The 21,691-nt window shown below is 36.6% G+C and overlaps 1 protein-coding gene across 1 annotated transcript in view; it reads left to right on the top strand.

The window, feature by feature from the left end:
* The window catches only part of RAB11FIP2 (RAB11 family interacting protein 2), a 39,217-nt gene that overhangs the window by 12,128 nt on the left and 5,398 nt on the right, over nt 1-21,691 (top strand). The window contains exon 4 of the mRNA XM_033130913.1: nt 16,881-16,926. Coding sequence (XP_032986804.1) covers nt 16,881-16,926 — 46 coding nt within the window. The remainder of the gene's footprint in view (nt 1-16,880; nt 16,927-21,691) is intronic.

The raw sequence follows: 21,691 nt of genomic DNA on the forward strand, positions 1-21,691 counted from the left end.
CTCAGATGAATTAGAATCATTATTAGTGAATGGGCCTGAAATAAAAATAGGCGTTTTAAAATCTTCCCACTGATTCTCAGACAGGTTTAAAAATTGCTGATGTAAATTAAATCATGCACTTCATAAGAGTTCAGTAAGTACTTAGTGGTGAATAGGAATGAGGAGTTGTGTTTGTCACCTCATAGTCGAATAGACAACTGAGTTATCCTAGCTTTCCTTATGGGGCCCTAACTAAGGTGGAGGAGACGGTAAGAAGATCAGCTTGACGGAAACGGGGGTGTGGAGAGGAGTATGAGGTTTGGTCAAATAGCTAAGAAACATCTCAATTATAGTAGGCACTGAAGAGCAAGCAGAAATGTCATTAAATATTTGTGGCATCTGTGGATGAATTGTTTCTCAGAATTCAGGTAGCACCTAGGCGTTGTTATTTCCTACCTCACTGTAGTTGTGAGTACCACGTAGCAAACTTGTAGTTGCTCTATTATAACTTAATAGTATATGTTTTATAATATTCTTAGTATTATTGATTTTATTAGTGCATATATGCATTTATTAGGTTGGTGCAAAAATAACTGCCGTCTAAAAGGTTAAAAATAATTGCAAAAACCACAATTACTTTTGCACCAACCTAATACTTCCATTTGCAGTTTTTGATATGGAAGAACCCGTCTCCTTCTTAGTTGATGAACTTAGGCCAAACAGTTATTTTTTAGAGCAGTACAGAAATAGTGTCTAAGATCAAGACCTCCTGTTTATCACCAGTACTTTATAATTTTGCGTGACAGTCTACCTTTTACTTTTAGAATCAGGTTGGCCTACTTCCCTCTTCCCTTTCCTTCCTCCCCCCTTACTTTCCTTCACTAGTTAATTCCTGTCTGTGGTTGTATCATACTTTTCTTAGAAGCTACAAAAATTGGTTACCTAGAATCTATATTTAAATGTGTTTCTAATTTTCACAAATCAAAAAATCATCATAGACTTAGAAGTATGTAACTATTATTATAAAGTTGTATAACATGTCTATGAAAACATGATAAACTGTTCACTGTAGGCTTACATTTTAATTTTTAAAGTTACAGTAGACAAATGATCCTAAAGAAAAGATCCTATTCTTAGTTTTAAAACCTTCAATTTTATAACGCTCCTTGTGTATAACTTTAAAGCTCTGTCTTTGGCATAATAAACCTTAACATGCATAAGGTTTATTTTAATAGCAATATTTATTTTTTGTTCATATTTGTCCAGTAATAGAGATAATTTGCCTGGTTTTCGTGGCAGGCTGTAAATCTTTTACACAACTGAAAACTTGTAGCCTCGTTTACGAGGTTGAAAACAAAACTTTTGAGATGATTTTTAGATCCATTAATCCATTAGTGCCCAGGGATTTACAGAATGTATCCAATAAAACAACGACTGGGAACATGAAATATGCAATGTGATTAGTTCCCTTAACACTAACTAGAACTTTATGCTTAATTCCCCAGCTACTACTTGAAACTTTTTTACCCTTTGTCATCCTAATACTCATTATGATAGCTCTCATTAATTGGTACATCTCCCAGTGGGTTAATTTGCAGATACCAACCATGCCATCCTTTTGCTAAGTCACTAATGCAAATCGATATTTATAGACTTCAAAATTGAAAACAAAAAAAGACAAACTTTGCTAAGTTATTATTATTATTTTGAGCTCAGAGATTGAGATAAGAGAGATTCTATGAGAGAAGGAAAACAAGCCAAAAAAAATCAACAAAAACTACTGTCGGCTAATAAACTGATGTGAAAATTTCTCAATTTACAGCACTTGACAGGTGCTAAAAGAAAAGCATCTTTAATTTTAATGTGTTGTTAGGACCTCTTTAGAGAGACTGTACAAGTTATTAACAAGGTCCTCTGAGACAGGAGACGGGTAATTAACAAGACCTAAGGAGATATAGTTTAAGTAATTAACGAGCTCTTAGGCACTGGACACAGGATAGCACATAGCGAGTCCAGTAGTTAAAGGGAACAGGTTGCTATGATATGATCAAATACAAGATAGCGTATGTAAGGCCTCTTGAGGTTTCTGACAGGAAAGTATTAAGATTATATTCCAGTAACCCCCGTGCGCTAATTTTTGTAAATCAACATGTGAATTTTTTGGTTTAACTTTTAAGATAGAATTTGAGAGGTTTATTTTTTTTATAAAACCAACAAGGTAGGAAGCTTGTTACATGTAGCTTAATAACCTTTGTTAATTGTCACTAATGAAGGTGTGTATTTTGAGAACAATACGTCAGAAAGACACAAATTACATGATTCTAAATTGCTTTGGAAATTTATTGTTCTGTTTATTTTTTCATCTCTAGCCTGTTGGCTAAAATTGCCTGTTCCAAGTTGATGTTATTTTCCTTATCTGCGGTAAAACTGTCAGGATCCAGGCCAGTGAGGAGACTACTTCACCAGTTTGGTTTTTACATAATATGCACAGGTCCCTCCAGTCATGCTCCTAGGGTGCTTTCAAGTCTGAAACCTGATATTCTCAACTTCAAGTATTTGGTCTAGTTATTTCCTGTGTAAATTTGAAATTGTCGAAGGTATGAATTGAGTTTGGGTTCAGAAAACTACAGTCAGCAAACCTTTATTATAAACATGGTGCACTCTAAAGGTTGAGACTATACAGAAAGTCCGTGCGTGTCTCCTCATTCATCCCGTTGCCTCCTCAGGGTGGCTACTCCAGTCCGTCAAAGTGATATTTTCCCCCAAATTTCAGATCTGATGATCAAGTGATATTTTCATTTTCATTATTTTTGGAATATTTACTGTATACATGGAATCACAGGTTATGAAGATGTAAGTCCTGCTCTTAGAGCTCATAGGAACAGGCATGTAATTATTAGGTCTGAATTCCATGCTAAGGACTGGACATTGTATAGGCATTGGGGACCATGAAAGATTTTTAAATTGGATTGTAATATGATCAAAGTGAAATCTTACACAGATAGCGCTGTAGCTTGGGGGATCTCCTGGGGACAGGAGTGGAGCGGGTGCAGAGATGGACTTGGGGCAGGAAAACTGGTTAGGGAGTTAGGGATTGCTGAGGTGAGGGCGGATGGAGCTCACGTGGCAGTGAGGATGGAAAAGAAGAGAACATCGCTAAGATATATTTCTGGGCTAAAATAAACAGCTCAACCATTCTGCTTTTGTGTGTGTGTGAGGAGGAGGGAAGAGGGGAATGGTAAAGGAGAAGAAACAGCATTATTCCAATGATGTGTCTTCAATCTGTATCTAAATCTAATGAAACACAGCGTTGTAAAAACTGTGTTACAGCAATGTCAGGTCTATAAGTCTTTGAATCCAACTTGGCAGTTTAGTCTTAATGGAGAGGTTTGAGTTTTGTGTTTTTGTTTTTAATGAGATGCTATCTTGTTTATTTTAGAGTTTGCTTCAGAGAATAGGAATTATGTGTTTTTAGTTGGTCCAGACAAGCAAGTTCATATCCGCTCAGTAACAGTTCTTGAGAGTTTGGTTTTGAACACTGAAACACACCTGGGCATCTTTGAACACAAAAATGCAAATTTCTGTTAACTGTTTATGGATTTAATGCATTTAAAGTGTGTTCTCCTGAGCACTGTAATTACCACATGTATTTCTTTCCAGTGGATTTGGCTTTACCAAATCTTGTCCCCGTTGGACCCCTTTTGTTAGGTAGTAAGAGAATAACTTCTGTGTCTTTTATACTTAGCCCATACTTCTGTATACACCGTTTTCCCAGCCCTCCGACTTCTAGGTTTAGAACGTTTTCTTTTGGGCCACTATGACCACATTACTTTTTTTCAGAACAATAAAGCTTTAACTTTTGAAAAACAGGTGCTGTTTCTACTTAATGTATGGGGGTAGTGTTACCTGTGGCCAGGGTGTTTCAAATAACTGGTGCTGATAGAAAATAAAGCAATTAATTTGATTATGAAATTATTTTCCTTATACGCATTTCTAAGAATGTTTGGATCCAGACATTTGACATTTGTTTCCTTGAACTTATATTTTAAGGATAAATTACTGCTCTTTGATTTGATGTCTTAAATATAGTACTATATTATTATATAATAATTATAAACATATAAATTATAAACATATAAATACTAATATGATAGTACATAAATATTATACATTAAATGTATTATACATCAAATAAAAAGTGTTTTTATGTTTTTTATATATTTTTTAAGCTTAGAACTCTTTCTGACAAAAGTGCCAATACCACTTAAGTAGCAATTATCTGAGTCAGCTTGGCCTAAGAGAAAAATTTAATGCAAATTGTCAGTGTTTTAAAGTTGTTTTAGTAGACATGTATGTAAAGCTCTCCTGGGGCTGGGGTGGGTGGGTGGAAGATGAGATTCATAGAGGGCTGGTAGCCACACAAGCCAGGGAGAGGAATATGTGAGCAATGCCCTATAGTCCAGACAGAATGAACCGTGTTGAGCATGAACAGTAAAGGAACAGTTTGCTAGAAATTGGGAATCACTTCTTTAAGGAAGAGGCTTGTTCTTAACCATTGAACACGATTTTCTAAGTTGGGGAATGAGTAGAGAGACAGTTGTTTTAGTAAATAGCAAGAAATCTTATTAAAAAAAATTGTGAAATGCGTTTTGAAGGAAGATTTTATAAATAGTGATGGTATACTCTTATTAGCTCTTTACTAACTTAGTAATTTTACCATTTCTTTTCTAGTGGGAGTCATGGAGCTATGTTATATACTCTGTGTCCCCATTCCTCGCCTGGTAGGTTCCTAGGAAGTGTGTTTGTACGTTTGGCTACCAGGGAGCCAATTAGTGAGCGCCCTGCAGTAGCCCTGCTTTCAGTGTGGGGACCTCTTTGTTATGGAGCCTGGTGTGGGACTGGGGTGTTCAGGTTAACCACATATTATGTTTACTTGAGGTGTACAATATATTTGTTTCATACAGATTTTTTTCCATTTCAAAGACACTAGGTGCCCAAAATTAATTGGAAATCATACTGAACATAATTTAGTATTTGAGTCAGAAGATATGTTTAACATCTTCCACCCAAGGATTTTACAGTGTAACATGAAAATATAAATGTAGTAATAGTAGAATATTCTGAAGGGAGTATAAGATGAGTATTACAAGTTCAGGTTAGGATTCAGGTCTGGATTTGAGTGTTGAATAGCTGTATGACCTTACTTAAAAACAAGAGCAGCATTCTGAATGTGTTTAAACAAGTTTTCTCCTTTCTAAGTCTCATTTTTTTCCAACTGTTAAACGAGGTAATAGCCTTGGTGTTGTGGAAAAGTGGTAAGTAACATGCTGAGGGTTGTGTCTGCTATACCGAGGACCTGGAAACTGGGGCTGCCTGTGTGACCTTATTACACAGCGTCTACAGAGTCGCTTTAAATAAGTTAGATGAAATTGTCTCTAAGTAATAATATGTCCTCAGCTTTAAAAATAGTAAGTAAAAGTGGAATTTAGGAGCTCATGGTTTTTACTGACCAATAAAGGACGTACATTTGGCAGGAGACAATAAACTAGATTTTCTAGTTTCTTTCAAGATGTACGTTCAATAGTAATCTTGATGAAATAAGCTAAACTACATTGAAATTAAGTATAATATTCCCTGTGTTAAGTAGAAAGTGTATTTATTACGATACAAAGCAAAGGTATTATGTTCAGTGTGGCTATAAAATCCTGTGTTCAGAAATTCTTACATAGCACGAATTGCGTAGTACAGGGTAGATTTCTAAGCTTTGGCTTTACCTTAAAGCATGATGAAAGATTGCCTAAACTCAACATGGCTGAGGTCAGATCGTTAAAGAGAGCACCATAGCTTCCTCTGCAGAACTTGGCTTTGTCCCAGGTACAGAGCCAGCTCGGGGTACTCTGGTCCTTTTGTGCCTAGTCCAGAGGGACCCAGGGCCAACTTGCCTCCCCTCAATCCTCATGGAAGACTTGCCCCTGCCCGGTTGTCCATATTCTCTTTTCAGGTGCAAAGGCTGGTCCAGGGTGCTGGGTTGGCCTTGGTCACACAGACAGACAAGCCTATGCTGGGGTCTGGCCCTGTCAAGGGCCCTGGTGCTTTGTTCTCATCACTCCTTTCCAGTGTTACTGTTTTGCTTCTAAAATAAGTAGAACTCGATTCCCCCCACCCTACACCAACCCCAAATAGACTCTTAGTAGCTATATGACAGGCCATGGACCAAGGTCTACTCACAGCAACAGAATAAACACAACACACCTTCCCAGAGTGATAGTTTTCCTAAAGATTTAGGGAGAAAAGAGTCTTTTTATATCAAGAGAAATATAATTATGGTATGGAGTCGAATGCAAAAATCTACCTGAAGTTTTAGTTAAATTTGAGATGTGAAGGAAATTTTATGCTTGTTGCTAGATGTATTCTCATGTATTAGGGGTGCTAAAGAGAAAAATGTTTGAAAAGCTTGGTTTTAAAGAAATGGAGAACTGTTAGAATGCATAAGGCTTATGGTGGACAATTTGTGACTTGTTCATTCGACTATATTTAAAATATTTATTTTCTTCACCAGGAGAAAATAGTAACTTAAACTAGATTGAATGTGATATTCTTGATGAAACATGCCTTAACTTCATCAGTATCTTTAAGTCCTTCAGTTTTCGGACTTCTTCAACAGTATTATTTATTACTGTTCTGAATTTGCTGTCCATGGTCTTTGGTGTCAGTGACCACAGTTTTTAATTGTCTTACCTGTGAGATCCATAAAAGATATCCTGTGAGAATATTAGTAAGTAAATTACTGTGAATCCCCATAGACATTTATGTATTAGGTTCTGTTTTGCCGTTCATGTATTTAGGTGCTTGCCCAGTCCCAGGAGAGAGAATGTAGTAGTTTATAATATCATTAATTTGATTTGGTACTGACTTTCTTTTTCCTAAAAAGAAAAGAAGAGCAATATTGAGTTGCACCTTGCCTCTTAAGCCCTATTTGCATGTATATTAAGCATAATTGAAATATGCTAAAGGTTGTATTTACTAGTGGAATCTCTCTTTGGACACTTCATTTCTTAGGGCTTGTATAACTTCTTTAAACTCCATCGAACCACTATGGAATAAATGTTTTCAGTATTTATTAGAAAAATCTCAAATTAATCTGTATTGTGGTCAGGTACCTTTACTGGACGACCTGCTTGGTAAAATGGATAAACTGGCTAGTTGAATTGATTTTATTGGCAGTCACCAACTTGAAATTTATTTCAATTCATATTGGCAGCTGTAAGTTTCAGAATATGTCTTCCTATCTTAAAAAGAACAGAAAAAAATCTATTAATATACTATCAGGTCTAGGTATAAGTACTCTTTGTTATTCAGAAAAAAATATTTCCTCTGCTCTTTGGGGACTTTATATCTTCTTGTTGAAACTTGTATTGACCTACCATTGACTTAGTCAACTATTAGCTCAGTTTTTACAAATTTTTATTAAGCACTGGCTATTAATTTAGTCACCATATATTTGTTACACATCCACCATGCTCTAAGTACTGTCATATGCTAGGACTGAAAAGATGAATGAGATATCATTCCTTCAAGTAGTTTATAGTCAGAAAGGCCTGGGGAACCCAGGATCAAGACAGATACACAAAAGGCAATCTTACAATAGTGAGCAGAAGGTACAGAGATTTCGCATATGCCTCCCACCCCACACGTGCACAGCCTCCCCCATCGTCAACATGCCCACCGGATGGGACATTTGTTTCAGATAATGAACTGACACTGACACATCAGCATTACCCAGAGTCCATAGTTTACATCAAGGCCATGTGTATTCTGTGGGTTTTGACAAATGTATAATGACATGTGTGCCCCTTGATAGTATCATATAGAGTATTTTCATTGCGCTAAACATCCTCCGTGCTCCACCTATTGGTCACTTCCCTCACCCCCAGCCCCTGGAAACGACTGATCTTTTTACTGTCTCCATAGTTTTTGCCTTTTCCAGAATGTCTTATGGTTTGTACTAGGTAGTCTGTAGCCTTTTCAGATGGCTTTTCTCACTTCGTAATATGTATTTAAGGTTCCTCCATGTCTTTTCATGGCTTGATAGCTCATTCCTTGTTAGCTCTGACTCATGTTCCATTGTCTGCATGGACCACAGTTTATCCATTCGCCACTGAAGGACATCTTGGTCGCTCCCAAGTTTGGGCAATTATGAGTAAAGCTTCTGTAAACACTGGTGTGCAGGTTTTTGTGTGGGCGTTATTTTCAACTCCTTTGGGTAAATACCATGGGACACAATTGCTGGATCGTATGGTTAGAGTATGTTTAGTTTTGTAAGAAACTGCTGAACTGTCTTCCAAAGTGGCTGTGCCATTTTGCATTCCCACCAGCAGACGAATGGGAGTCCCCAATGCTCTACGTCTTTGTCAGCACTTGGTGTTGTCAGTGTGCTAGATTTTGGCCATTCTGATGCCATCGGTGTGTGGTGGTATCATTGTTGCTTTCATTTGCATTTCCCTCACAACATCCGATGTGTCACATCTTTTTATATTCTTATTGCCATCTGTATGTCCTCTTTGATGAGGTGTCTGTTGTGATTTTGGGCCCATATTTTAATTGGGTTGTTTGTTTTCTTATTGTTGAGTTTTAAGAGTTCTTTCTGTATTTTGGATAACAGTCCTTTATCAGGTGTGTCTTTTGCATGTATTTTCTCCCAGCCTCCAGCTTATCTTCTCATTCTCTTAACGTTGTCTTCTGCTGAGCAGAAATTTGTAATTTTAATGAAGTCCAGCTTATCGATGCTTTTGTGAATCATGCCTTTGGTGTTATATTTAAAAAGTTATTGCCATGCCCAAGTTCATCTAGATTTTCTCCTATGTTATCATCTAGGAGTTTTATAGTTTTGTGTTTTACATTTAGGTCTGTGATCAATTTTGAGTTAATTTTTATGAAGGATGTAAGATCTGTGTCTAGGTTCATAGACCTTATATTTGAATAGTACTTTGTCATACAAAACGTTTCCTATTCATTTCTTTTAACACTCTTCTAATCCTGATTCTTTGAAATAGGTGGTGGCATTTTATTAAAAATAAAATATGAAATTTAGAGCAGTGAAATAGGTTGTATCTGGGTACTAGGTGGTAGGCAGTAAGTTTGAAAAGATATATTGAGTCATGTCCAATAGGCTTTGAAAGCCAGGCTAAGAAATTTTGTATATTATTCAGGAGGAAGTTGGAGGCCAAAAGTTTTTGGACAGATGAATAAGGTTGGACTTGAGCTTTAGAACGTCCTCTGCCATGTTGCACAGGCTGCTCTGGACCAAGGAAGGCTTGGCAGAGACGTAAGAAGACATTACAGTTGTCTAGGCCGGGGGTGATGCGTCTTGTGATGAGAGGGGAGCCGCGAAAATGGGTAGCGAGGACAGCGAGAGATCTACCGTTTCCCCGAAAATAAGACCTAGCCAGAGAATCAGCTCTACTGCGTCTTTTGGAGCAAAAATTAATATAAGACCCGGTATTATATTACATTATATTATATTATATTATATTATATTATATAAACTGGGTCTTATAGTAAAATAAGACCAAGTCTTATATTAATTTTTGCTCCAAAAGACGCATTAGAGCCGATTGTCTGGCTAGGTCTTATTTTGGGGGAATCACGGTATGTCCAGAAGCTGAATGGAGAGTCTGGTAGCTTATTGATGAGGCATGGAAGCTGGAGGCTGGAGCCAGGGGTGGTTGGACTCGCAGGAGGAAAATCAGACAGAACTGATATAAAAGCTAAGATTATGATTGGTTTTGGACATGTTAAATTTGAGGTACAGGTGGAATATCCGAGACTTGAAATAGACATTTGTAAAGGTAGAATTAACAAAGAACAAAGCGCTTGTGGTGGGAGATGGGGGATTTAGCAGTTACCAGTGGTAGTTAAAGTAATGGAAGGACAGGAAATGACCTGTCCTTGGGAGAGGAGAAAAAGGGGTCTGAAAACAACATTAGGAAATACCCTGTGGTTCCTCCTAAGGGTGAAAAGAGGAAGATGACAAGGAAAAGGAGTAATTGGAAATGTAGGAGAAAATTTAGGCTACCAGGTGTCACAGAAGAGTCAACAAGGAAGAACAGTCACTGGTATCAAATGGAGCCGCGAAGGTGAAGAGAGTGAGGCTGTTGCCTTAGGTAAAAACAGTTTGTTGGTGACCTGCATAAAAGCAGCAGTGAGTATTGGTGGGGGCTGTGTTTCAGATGATAAAAGATGAGTGAGTCAAGTACCAAAGTCAGCAGGGTTACTTGGCAGGGATTAGAGATTGGCAGAATAAAACGGTGGACTGTCCGAGGGGTCATGGGCTGTCCATGTGTGCTGGTGCGATGGGTGAGTACAAACAAACGGATTAGGAAACAGTTGGGGTGGTGGGGGGTTCCACAAAACAGGTCGGATAGGGGTGAGGCGGTGGGAGAATTCGAAGGTAAGATTGATCGGGTGGGATTTTGATCGTGTGAGATCTTAGCGTGACTAACTGTATCCCACCTTATTGATCACTGTTCCTTTGGAAACATATCTAGAGAAATTCTGTTTGTTTAGTGTGTTATCAATTGTAAGGTGGTAGTATTCAAATCCAAGTCACTTTAAGCAATTATGCCATTTCAAAACTGTAGGAGCAAAACAGTCTTTAATAATGTAATCCTAAATTGAAAATATTAGGTTGGTGCAAAAGTAATTGTGGTTTAAAAGGTTAAGAATAATTGCAAAAACTGCAATTACATTTGCAGCAACCTAATAATTTTGAACATAAAGCTCTGTGAGTGTGAAAGGTGTTGTTAAATGAAGGCCAAGAACTTTTTTTGTGGCTAGCAGTGAAGTATTAGTGACAAAGTAGGAGACTATTCTTGGAAGAAAAAGATAGTGTTAAAATAACTAGTTATGGAGTGTAGGCCAGACATTGATGGGAAAAGGGAAGTGGAGGTAATTCATGTGAAGAAGCATGATGCGGTGTTTCTCTTTGGTTCTCGCTTCTTTTTATTAGATAAATTAGATAAACCTTTGTCCGTAACTATTAAATTATTAAGTGAATAGTTTATAGCATTTATTGTATATTCTTGGATCAGTCCCAGCGGGAAAACAGTGACACAGTCATAATGAATAATGGAAGAAAGTTTAGTGAAGAGAGTATTTACAGAGGGGTGGCTAGGGTTAAGGACACCAAGGAGGGAGAGTCTAGCAGTGTCTAGAAGGGCTTGCCATGCTTAGGTGTGAAGGAACAGCTGTAGCTGCAGCTGTGGCTGTTCATAGAGAAGCTACTGGTAAACTGCACCCCGGCAGGGCGGGGCTGAGGAGGTGGTAGGATGGGGCTGGGGCAGGGGAATAAATAACCTGCCCCCCTTCTTTCTATGCTCCAGTCTCTTGCCAGTGCCTTCCAGTGGCAGAGCATAGACTGGAAGCCAGTGGGAAAGGGGGCCCAGGTGATGCACTCCAGAGGTCAGCCTCCTGGGGTGCAGGGAGGGGTGGAAAGGAGCAGGAGGGGCAATCAGAAAGTAATGATCATAGTTATTTCAAAACTTACTGCTTTTCAGCCTTTATTCTCTCTCTTTAAAGATTATCTAAGTCTTGGAATTTCCTTAGTCATTTCTGATTGGAAGAATCCTTAGGAAGTTGTGTTGGAGTCCTTGAAACCAGCCATCTCTGAGCTTACCGTAGGACTGAATAGTTTAGAGCACCTGTGTGGAAGAAGTACCGCTTACGTATGGCTAAAGAGCTTGCACTGTGGAGTGTGAGTGCCTTTCTTTGATCCTGAATCTGCCACTTAATGACTGTGTTACCTGGAGTAAGTGTCTCAACTTCTCTGTACCTGTTTCCTCTTCTGTAAATGGAAATAAAAATAGCACTCACCTCATAGGCTTGTTACAAAGATTAAAAGAGTTAACATGTAAAGGGCTCCAAAAGGCGCCTGGTACCACGATAAAGTCCGATAAATACCAGTTTTTGTTAGGCCTCGTGTCATTTTCTTTGCCCTTGCTTCACTGTAAATGGTGTAGTTTTCTTTTTCTCTTTTCAGACTCGTTAAAGGTTTTGTGTGATGTTATGTTACAGTTCTGCTTATACCCCTGCCCCCAACTACATTTGTCACCAAAGTGAAACCCCACATCTCTAGAGTCCACTCTTTCAGTTAAATAAGATCAATAGGATCCTCCCCTTTGAACATAATTAATGTCAGAAGTTCTTCTGTGATAGTTTAAAGTTACACTTATTTCCTATTCACAGTAAAGAATGAATGGTGCTTGAGGAAGTGACTCCTGTACCAGGTGGGACACCTAGATTTTCAAATAACTTGAATTCACCTATTAGGTATAAAATGGATCAAATTGTAGGCCAAAATGGACTTATCTTTATAATTTTCACACCAATGAGGCTTGGAAAGAGATGTTATGGGTATTGTAATAAAACTTGTTTTTAAATGCCTTCAAAAGAGCCTCTAGTGTCCTTGCATGACTTCTCATTGAAAGATTTAAAATCCTAGAGTCAAGAATTGACACTTTTCATTGTCTTATACTAACAAAAGACAAGTTAATCAGTCTTAATAGATCTTTGTTCTTGTTGTTCTATGGGTTTTTTTTTTTTTTTTTGCCCTGACAAGCACTTTACACTTTTTCACTCTCAGTGGTCCCTTCCCGGTCTTACGTATTATTGCTCCAAAGAAACATATTTATGTTTTAAAAAGAGAAAAGGAAGGACAAAGAAAAAACAATTGTGATCACTGCCAAATGCCTTTGTGATTTCTGCAGTGGTCATTCTTACTGCTTCATAAGAGTGGTTTGTTTTTCCGACCTGTCTATTGAAGGACAGTTTGAAGTTCTTACCAATTTACTTATTTCTTTACTAAATCTTTATTCTACTAAATAAATAAATGTATTATAGAAGCGATATTAATGATTCATTAAAATATTTTCGAGTACTACTAATTTCAAAATTTCCTGTTAAGAGTTTACTTAGAAGAATTCTTTAAATTTGGAAATATTGCAAGGTAAAAAGTAAGCTTTTACATTAAAACGTTAGAATGTTCATGTAAAGCATTTTATTAGTTTGAAAAACTTTTTAAAATATGAATTTGAAATATTTTTTATCAGTTTAAAATCCTCTGCCACCCCCAAACTCCTTCAGTTCTAATTTCTAAACTAAATTTTTTTAAATTCTGAATTTTAAACTTGTATAAACTTTTTTCAGTGTGAGCATGTCCAAGTTCATTTTCTACCTGATTAAAAACACCATCTTTCTTAACCTGTCAACAATTCAGTTGAGCAGTCAGACTGTATTATTCAATATCTTGTCTGACATGAGGACCGCAGTCCAAAGAGAAAGATATCACAAATTGGTGCCACACTTTGATAAATAGAGACATTTTATTTTTCACCGAGCTAATTCAATCCAGTTCAGTTAACGCTTTTTTCCCCCTGAAGGACAGATCAAAAAAGGCAGCCATGAATGACTGAGTTGCCATGTGCTTGACAGGTCAATGTGTGACTATAAAGCCTACCACAAGGGAGGGGCTCTGCCTTTAGATTTTCCACAATGGCCGGTACCAGAGCCCTGTCCTCAGATCTGCACTGGGGGCTGCTGGGGAAAGTGTCGGAGTGCTCAGGTTACACTCAGGTACGATGGGAAATAGCTGGGGCCGGCTGCCCTCCGCACCCTTTTCCCTACAGTTGTGACCTTTTCAGTTTCATCATTTAAGACTTCTCAGACCTGTTTCAGGTTGTCGCTGAGTGTCACTTTAGTTCCATAGGCTAAAGCCACTGGATAGGACATATTGTTAGTTTTATGATTTTGATAAAGTCTTTGTCCTAAATGTCTGTTTCTTAAAAACCTTACGTGATAACAATAAATAGAAAACCAGTATTTCTATTTTGCAGTTCAAAAGTTTCTTCCTGAGACATATAACGCCATTTATACAGCCATAATATTGTTTATTCTTCAAGAATGTAATAGGATGGAATGTGCTACCGAACATGAAATGTTTAAGTAACATTTATGACAGGATTAAAAGTGTGAAAACATTGCCCGTGGCTCTACGGATCGGATCTAAGCCTCATCTTTTGCATCAAAACCCTTCTGGGACCCCTGCCCACCTTGCTGCCTTGGGTTCCAGGCTCTTCGTGTCCTGCAGTGGCTTGCTGTCCAGCAGCCCCAGGCCATGCCATATGGCTTCAGAGCCCTCTCTCACCGGCCTGCCAAACCTGTCCTTCATGTAATTCCAAATCCTACTTTTCCCTGGACTCAGGCCTTCTCAGACTAATTGCTGTGATAGGACATATCATTCCTCTATGAGGTGTGAAACTTTGACTCTCAAGAGTGCTCTCCCCCTGCCTCCCACAAGCACAGCTGTAGTGTGTGCTGACGCAGAAGGAGGTGGCGTGTACTTTCTGATGAATCCCTGTGTCTCATTAGGTTGGTGCAAAAGTAATTGCACATTAAAAGGTTAATTGCAAAAACCGCAATTACTTTTGCACCAACCTGATATACTATGTCCAGGGCTTCAGCAGCGCAACCCGTGCTGACGGTGCTCAGAGACCAGGGCTTGGGCCGTGTGTCACAGTCAGGAGGACAGATTCCCGGGCCAGACACCTCTGGCATTAGCAACTCTGTGACAACACTCAAGTTACCGCACCTCTCTGTGCCTCTCGTTTCCTTATGCTAAACATTAAGATCCTACCGAGTGTGAGAGTTGTAAAGATTAAATGAGTTCATTTGGGTAAAATGCTTACCCTGTTTCCCTGAAAGTAAGACCTAGCCGGACCATCAGCTCTAATGCATCTTTTGGAGCAAAAATTAATATAAGAGCCAGTATTGTATTATATTTATTATATTTATTATACTATATTATATTACCTGGTCTTATATTAAAGTAAGACCGGGTCTTATATTAATTTTTGCTCCAAAAGCCGCATTAGAGCTGATGGTCCAGCTAGGTCTGATTTTCAGGGAAACGGTAGAATAGGATCTGCTCAGTCTAAGTGCTCTGTAAATGTTTACTGAATAAAATAATGTATTGAACACGTTCTGTGTGCCAGTCACTGTGCCACGTGTTTTACATGCTAACTTACTCAATCTTCTCAGTAGTCTTAGATGGCAGACACTGTGGCCATCCCCATTTTACAGATGTGGCATCTCAGACACAATCACTAAGTAACTTGTTCAAGGTCACACAGCAAGTGAAAAGCAGAACCGGAATTTGAATGCACACCTCCCAGCTCCAGGGTGCTTGACCTCTTCTCTGCTTGTAACCACCGTGGTGGTGTGCAGTCAAACCTGAATTTCGATCATTTTGACCTTGAGGTTATCACAGTCAGATGGAGAGAAATGCAGCGAATGTATTTCTTGACCTATTGGAAACAAGATGCTGTGAGATAGGTGATGGCACAGGTGAGATGAGTGCCAGTGGGCCCTGATGTTGACCACCGAAAATCTGAGAGCATGGGAACCCTGGTATTAGCAGCTGCTACAGTGGTACCCTAGGCTGGGGTGTACTATATGACAGTGTCTTTTTGGATTTTGTTTTGGTGGTTTTCTTTGAAGCCATACTTGTCAGGCTCTTGAGACGTTGTTAATACAGTGACTCCAGTCTCGGACCATACAGAACACCATCAAGATGATGAGATAACAGGGAATGAGAAAATGTGTCAACCACCTCAGCCTGGAAGTGGTGCATTGTAGGAATTGAAAACATGTTTCAGGCTTTTCTACCGTGTCATCCAGCTCTACTGAAATACTAAATTTATCCATAGGAGTTCTATCTAGAAAAGGTCAGCCACCAGTTCTGGAACCTAGTACTACAAATCTTAGTCATAACAAATGAAACCTTGGATATGTGAGAAATTCTTTTGAGGTGGTTGTGCATGCATTTATGCTCTTTAGATTTACAGCTTGGGATGTGTACCTATAATAATAGCTATTTTCCAGACATTATATCTAGTGTCCAGACTTTTCATGCACACAATTGAAAGTTTAAAAACTGAATTTCTTCAAGGAATTCCAATTATTTGGCTGATAAAGCACAGATAATGTAAAAAATATATTTTACAGTTAAGTCTTTTGGGAGGCAGGGAGGATGAAAAGGATCTTAGGACAGTAATGCTTTGTAGAGGTTACAATGGCTAATACTCTTAAGTGCTGGGTAAAAATTAAACTTGAATAGCAACGATGAAATATTTACTCATCAGATGGCTTTGAAGTTTAGCTTCTTTTTGGTTGCAGTCCCCTTCCTAATGGACATGTTTCAAAGAAGAAAACGATTATAGCGTTCAGCTGTGATGTTTTCTTACTCTGTATGGAAGAAATGTGTTTTGTTTTGGTCCACTTGGGTATTTAAAATTTGAAGGCCAGCTACTTAGAAATCACATTAATGATAGAAATGGTTCATACAACTCTGAATTTGTTCTCACTGATAGGATAATGTTTAAAAGATAATTTTCTAATACCTATAGAATTTTTTTAAAGATTGCTTTCATTCTTTTATTTTACACTCTTTCTAACCTAAATTTATTTAATTCTCCATTAGTTTTATATGAGAAGGCCTAAGGTGAGTGAGTATGTATATAGAATGAATAAACATTATAAAATTTAGCTTTATAAAATATCTTGCTGGATAAAACGCTTATATGTAAAGATGTTTAGAAACTACATACTTAGAAGTATAGTTCTTCAGTTCTGATAATAACTGAAGGATTCTCCTCCAAAATTTAAAATTAGAATGTTGAATAAATATTGGTTCTCTTCTACATCCTGGATTAAATTTCATTCATCCGAGTGATTTAGGACTTTAGAAATTGTTATTGAAATGTTGGTTAAAAATAATCTGTTTTTATGTTTCCTCCCATGTGGACTATGATACCCTTTTAACGTTTATGTTTGTCTTTTATTGTTAGTTTTCATATGAATCCGACAAGCAGTGAAGACATCAGGAAAATCCCGGTAAGTTGCAGAAGGGGGTTGCAAAAAAACAAAAAAAAAAAAAAAGAAAAGGAAAAGAAAAAAGCAAGCCACAAGCTGGCCTTCTGTCTGGCACACATTTTTAAAAAGGCCTCCATCTCCTTGACTCCTTCAGTTACCTACAGATTATAGCTTAGCGTGATAATTTGGGGAGAAAGAAGTAAAGCAAAATTCAAACTTTGTTTTTAATATACAATAGGGTGTGACTTCTGTACAATTTGTGGAAGTTCAGGTAAACATAATTGAAGTCAACTTAGAATATGCATGTTCTGTTTGCAGACTTTTAAACAAAGTTAAAAGTTAATATGAAAGTTGTATGTCAAGGTCAAAATTAAAATTATGAAATAAGAGCATGTGGAAAAAACTTAACAGTTTTTTCTGTTGGGACAAAGATTGAAGAAAGAATAAAACTGCTTGTCAATATTCAACAATAGGAAAAGTATCCTGGCAAGAGATCCAGTTAACCAGAAAAGTATTTGAAAGAACCTTTAGGACACTTAATTTCCTAGTCAGAACAAAACTCACTATATTAACAGGGTTGGTAGCAATCAGCTAAATTAACTCACGTATTTGGGAAGGATCGTTCAGATATCTTAACTTCATTTTATTGTTATTTGAAGTCCAGCTTTGGATCTCTGTTTAGAGTTCCACTGCATCTTCAGTCAATTCTAAATATATTAAACCTAGCGGATAAGTTACTTTATAAAAATATGGGCACATGTTCTTGGTAAAAAACTAAATTCTCACTGAATAACAGAAATAGAGCCTTTATTCCAAGATGCTGGTGGTTGCTGTTTGAACCATCTGTCCTTAATATGTGTGATCCAGATGTATAATAGGAATTTTTTAAAGCAGTAACATATCACAATTTTCTATAATGCGATAGATATACCTAGAGGAAACCATGGTTGTGTATAAACCATTCTAAATGTAGCTGTTTTGTAAAATTGTAGAAAATGTTGTAGAAGCAGAGGATTTTGTACTGCGCTTTTGCTGTTTTATCTAAATGATTTGTAAGTTTTTGTGTTTCATAAATACTCAAGTCTGTTTAATACGGCAGTTTGGCGAGAAATGTCAGAATATATGAAGTCAGCCTTTGATCAGATAGTAAAATGAATTCTATCAGGCGGTTACTTAATCTCCAACAAAATGCAACATCAAAAAAAACGATTTAATGTGCAGCTATTGTTTATTAAGTAACCTTAATTACAATTTCTATGTGCTTGTAAATGTACTTTTCCAAATCTTGTAATTTATTGCTGTAAAAGCATCCTTAGAGTTCTTTAAAGAAATAAAAATGTGAAAATTGTTTTAGTTAAAGGATTTAAAGGTGATAAAAGAATCCTTGATGTGTGATTATTTTTCTCTGGAATACTAGCTATTCTAAATGACAGTTAAGGGATTACTAGGTGTTGTTAATTTACTGCAGGATACAATTAAGAGGAGAAAGCTCATCCTCAGACTGATCGTTTTTGAGGAAAAATATTTGATAAATTTTTATGTTGAAGATTATAAGATGTTTGAAGTAATTTACATTAAGTTCTCCAGTAACAGCCATCCACCAAGTTATTTTTTTCCCCCTTCTGGACATAGTATTTTGTAATTAAGTTTGTATGTCTTATATGCTAGTGCCAACACCTGTCTGTGAAAGGCAGTGTTTAAACAGGAGCAGTAGCCAGTTGAAAGGGCAGTGTGAGCTCTTTAAGGCCTAATTAAGAACTGAAAGGGAGATGAAGGGAGTGGGACAAAAGATGTGAAAGTAGCTGCGATGATATTCCCAGAGCAAAGTTCCTCATTAGAACAATAATGAGGTGATCAGAGAATGCCAAGCCTTCATCTTATCTCTCTCTCTCTCCTCTAGTTGCCTTGAATGTCAGTTAGTACCCCACCAATACGTGGTTACCAGGACAACCTTTCTTTAAATCTTCAGTTATTTTGAGTCCTGATAATTTGCTTTTGTTTAAATTTAAATATTGTAAAAAATATATATACATTTCCTAGTTTAAAAGGCTAGACTATGTGTAAAGTAAAAATAGATCACTGGAAATTCTCAGTCTTTTGCACAAGTATGTTATTTAAAATTCCGATTGGAAAACTTCATGTAATAATTCTATTATTCTCTCACCCAATCTCTATTTCCTTATATCTGCATACGGTTATTTTTAACAGAGGTTGGGTAGGAATGAAAAAGGATTGGTTGTGAAAGGGGAAGAGAGAAGAAAAATTTACATTACATTTCAATATAAGAAGACATCTTAAAAACATATGTGCTATCTATGTGGAGTGCTGCAGGAAAAATATTGAGTACTGAAGAAATCCCACTACAGGTTATTTGAATCTTTACCAGTTTGGATATTTCTCAATTTTAGAAGTTTTTCCGCAATTAGTATTCAAAGTATCTTTTGAAAAAATAATTTTCATATTTTCCTGAGAGTTTCCTCTTTTAGCAAAATAATTTTTATGAACAGAAAATATTTTAATTTTATGTTGTATATATTAATTAATAGTAATCATTATTTTATTTGGAATTATATCAACAAACAGAAGGACATATATATAGTATTCATATATATATAAGTAGATATATATTTATTGAGTATATCAATTTAAGAATCTTATGCCTAAAGCTAAGAGGTTTACATGATTTTCAAATATGGGATAAAATCTGGAACTAAGCATAAAACTGTTTTTAATTATTTTATATTCTTTTTTAGAATATAGTTTATAGTACATGTGTTTCTAAGATGTTTTTCTGCCTAGAAACTTGATGCAGAAACTTGGTGTAAAATTTTCACATGAAAGGACAAATGGGAATTTATTGAAAAGGTCAGAAATACATTTTCAGGAAATCTGTCTGTACATAAATATTAGATGTATAGATATCTAATGGGGGGAAAGTAAGCCAAATAATAGATTTGTACATTCTAAAAGTGGCTATAAAGTGTTGAAAAATATTCCAGGATAATAATTGATTATTTTGAGATTAAATTTAGATTGAATTATATCATGACATTAATTTAAACTATGTCAAAATAAGAATTTTTTGACATGTCCTTCATCTTCATTGTCTTTAGAAAAATGTTAAAAAAAATTTTAACTACATTATATGGTGGTACTGGTATAGTGCTAAATATAACAACATAAGTGTATATCATCAATTAATTTGGAGAAATCAATTCACATATGTATAATTTGAGTAAGATTAGAGAGACTCATAGTGATTCTATTTTATGTTAAAGTAAGAAAAAAACAGTCAGCCAATCAGTAATGAATCCCATTTCGTTTAATTTCAGTAATCCTTGCAATTCTCACAAGAATCCCTGTTTTTCAGGAAGTGCTTTATTAGAAAAACAAAATTACATTAGTTAGACATTGTACCTTTTTTAAAATGCAGTTCAGAAAAATCACTTTGTAGACCAGGAAATTTTAAGAGTTAAAAGGGACCTTGGAGAACAACATCTTGTTTATCAAGTAAGGAAAGTGAGACGTATGTTGGTTTCTGTCTCAAATCTGTACAGAATTACTTAGGTTAAATAAGAAACTTGAGCTTATTTTTAATAAATTAAAAAACATATACTTGCCTTTATCATATGTCTTATCTTTTCTATAGTAACCTGCTTTATATAGTAATTGTTTAATAAGAATGAGGTTTGGAAATCATAAGTTTTACATATCTCTAAACTACTCATGACTAATTAAATAAACGAGCAAATACAGGAGAAAGTGTGTGTGTTTAGACTTAATCTTTAAGAAGATTAATTGATCTGAGAGAAGAGAATAAAAAGTAAATCAACACTTGTCTCCAGAATTGTCCTTGAATTGTTGCAGAGCAATATTCTGAAACATTTTTAGGGCCAAAGGTAATACAACTTAAAGTTTTATCTATCCCCATTTTCCAATGCTAAAATAAAGTAAGTTTTCTTTAATATATCGTACAGAATTTAAACTCACTTCCCTTTAGCATTCTCTCTATTCATTCTGTTAATCTAGGGGAGGTTCTTATTAACTCTTGCCTTGAATATTTCAATAGCTTTATAACTAATCTCAGCCCCTCCGAATGATTTTACCCACTCTTGCCATTTTAATTTTCCTCGAACTTAGCTTTAATCATATCTTTCTTCTCAGTAGAAACCTTCAATGGCTTCCTATTCCCCACAGCAATAAGTCTAAAAGTCCTTAATAATAGCATTCAGCATCCTTGATGGTCTGTGTGGAACCTGTCATTCCAGCCTCTGTCCTCGCCCCGCCCTGAACCTCATTGTCCAGCCGTACTTCCCTGATTACCTGTTTGACCACTATGCCTTGAACGTTGTTTCCTCTTTTGAACAAGCAGAGCCCACTGCTTAAGATGCCTGTTACAAATTTCTGCCTACTGCAAGCTGTATCTTCTCCAGAAAATCGGGGAGATTCTGTGGGATTGGAGAAGTTTCCCCAGGCTGAATTTCCCCCCCCTTTATCCTGGAGAAGGAAGTATGCATCAAATTGATATCTGTACTCTATCTAGCTTGATTTTTTCTGGTGGGGGCAAAGTCATGGTGCCTGGGGAAGGAGGAAATAAAAAGTTACATTTTGGCTTCACTGATGAAAACTTCTAGACACATAGCAAATTAAAGGAGATCCTGAAAATGAGTAAAGACAGATTTCATTCCTACGGAGAAAAAAAGGCCTTTCTGCATTCATCAGTCTCCATTCTCCCTTCTTCACTGAGTATATTAGGTACTGTTAGTCTGACAGAACAAGACCAATT

This window comes from Rhinolophus ferrumequinum, chromosome 16 (assembly GCF_004115265.2).
Source record: "Rhinolophus ferrumequinum isolate MPI-CBG mRhiFer1 chromosome 16, mRhiFer1_v1.p, whole genome shotgun sequence".
NCBI lineage: Eukaryota > Metazoa > Chordata > Mammalia > Chiroptera > Rhinolophidae > Rhinolophus > Rhinolophus ferrumequinum.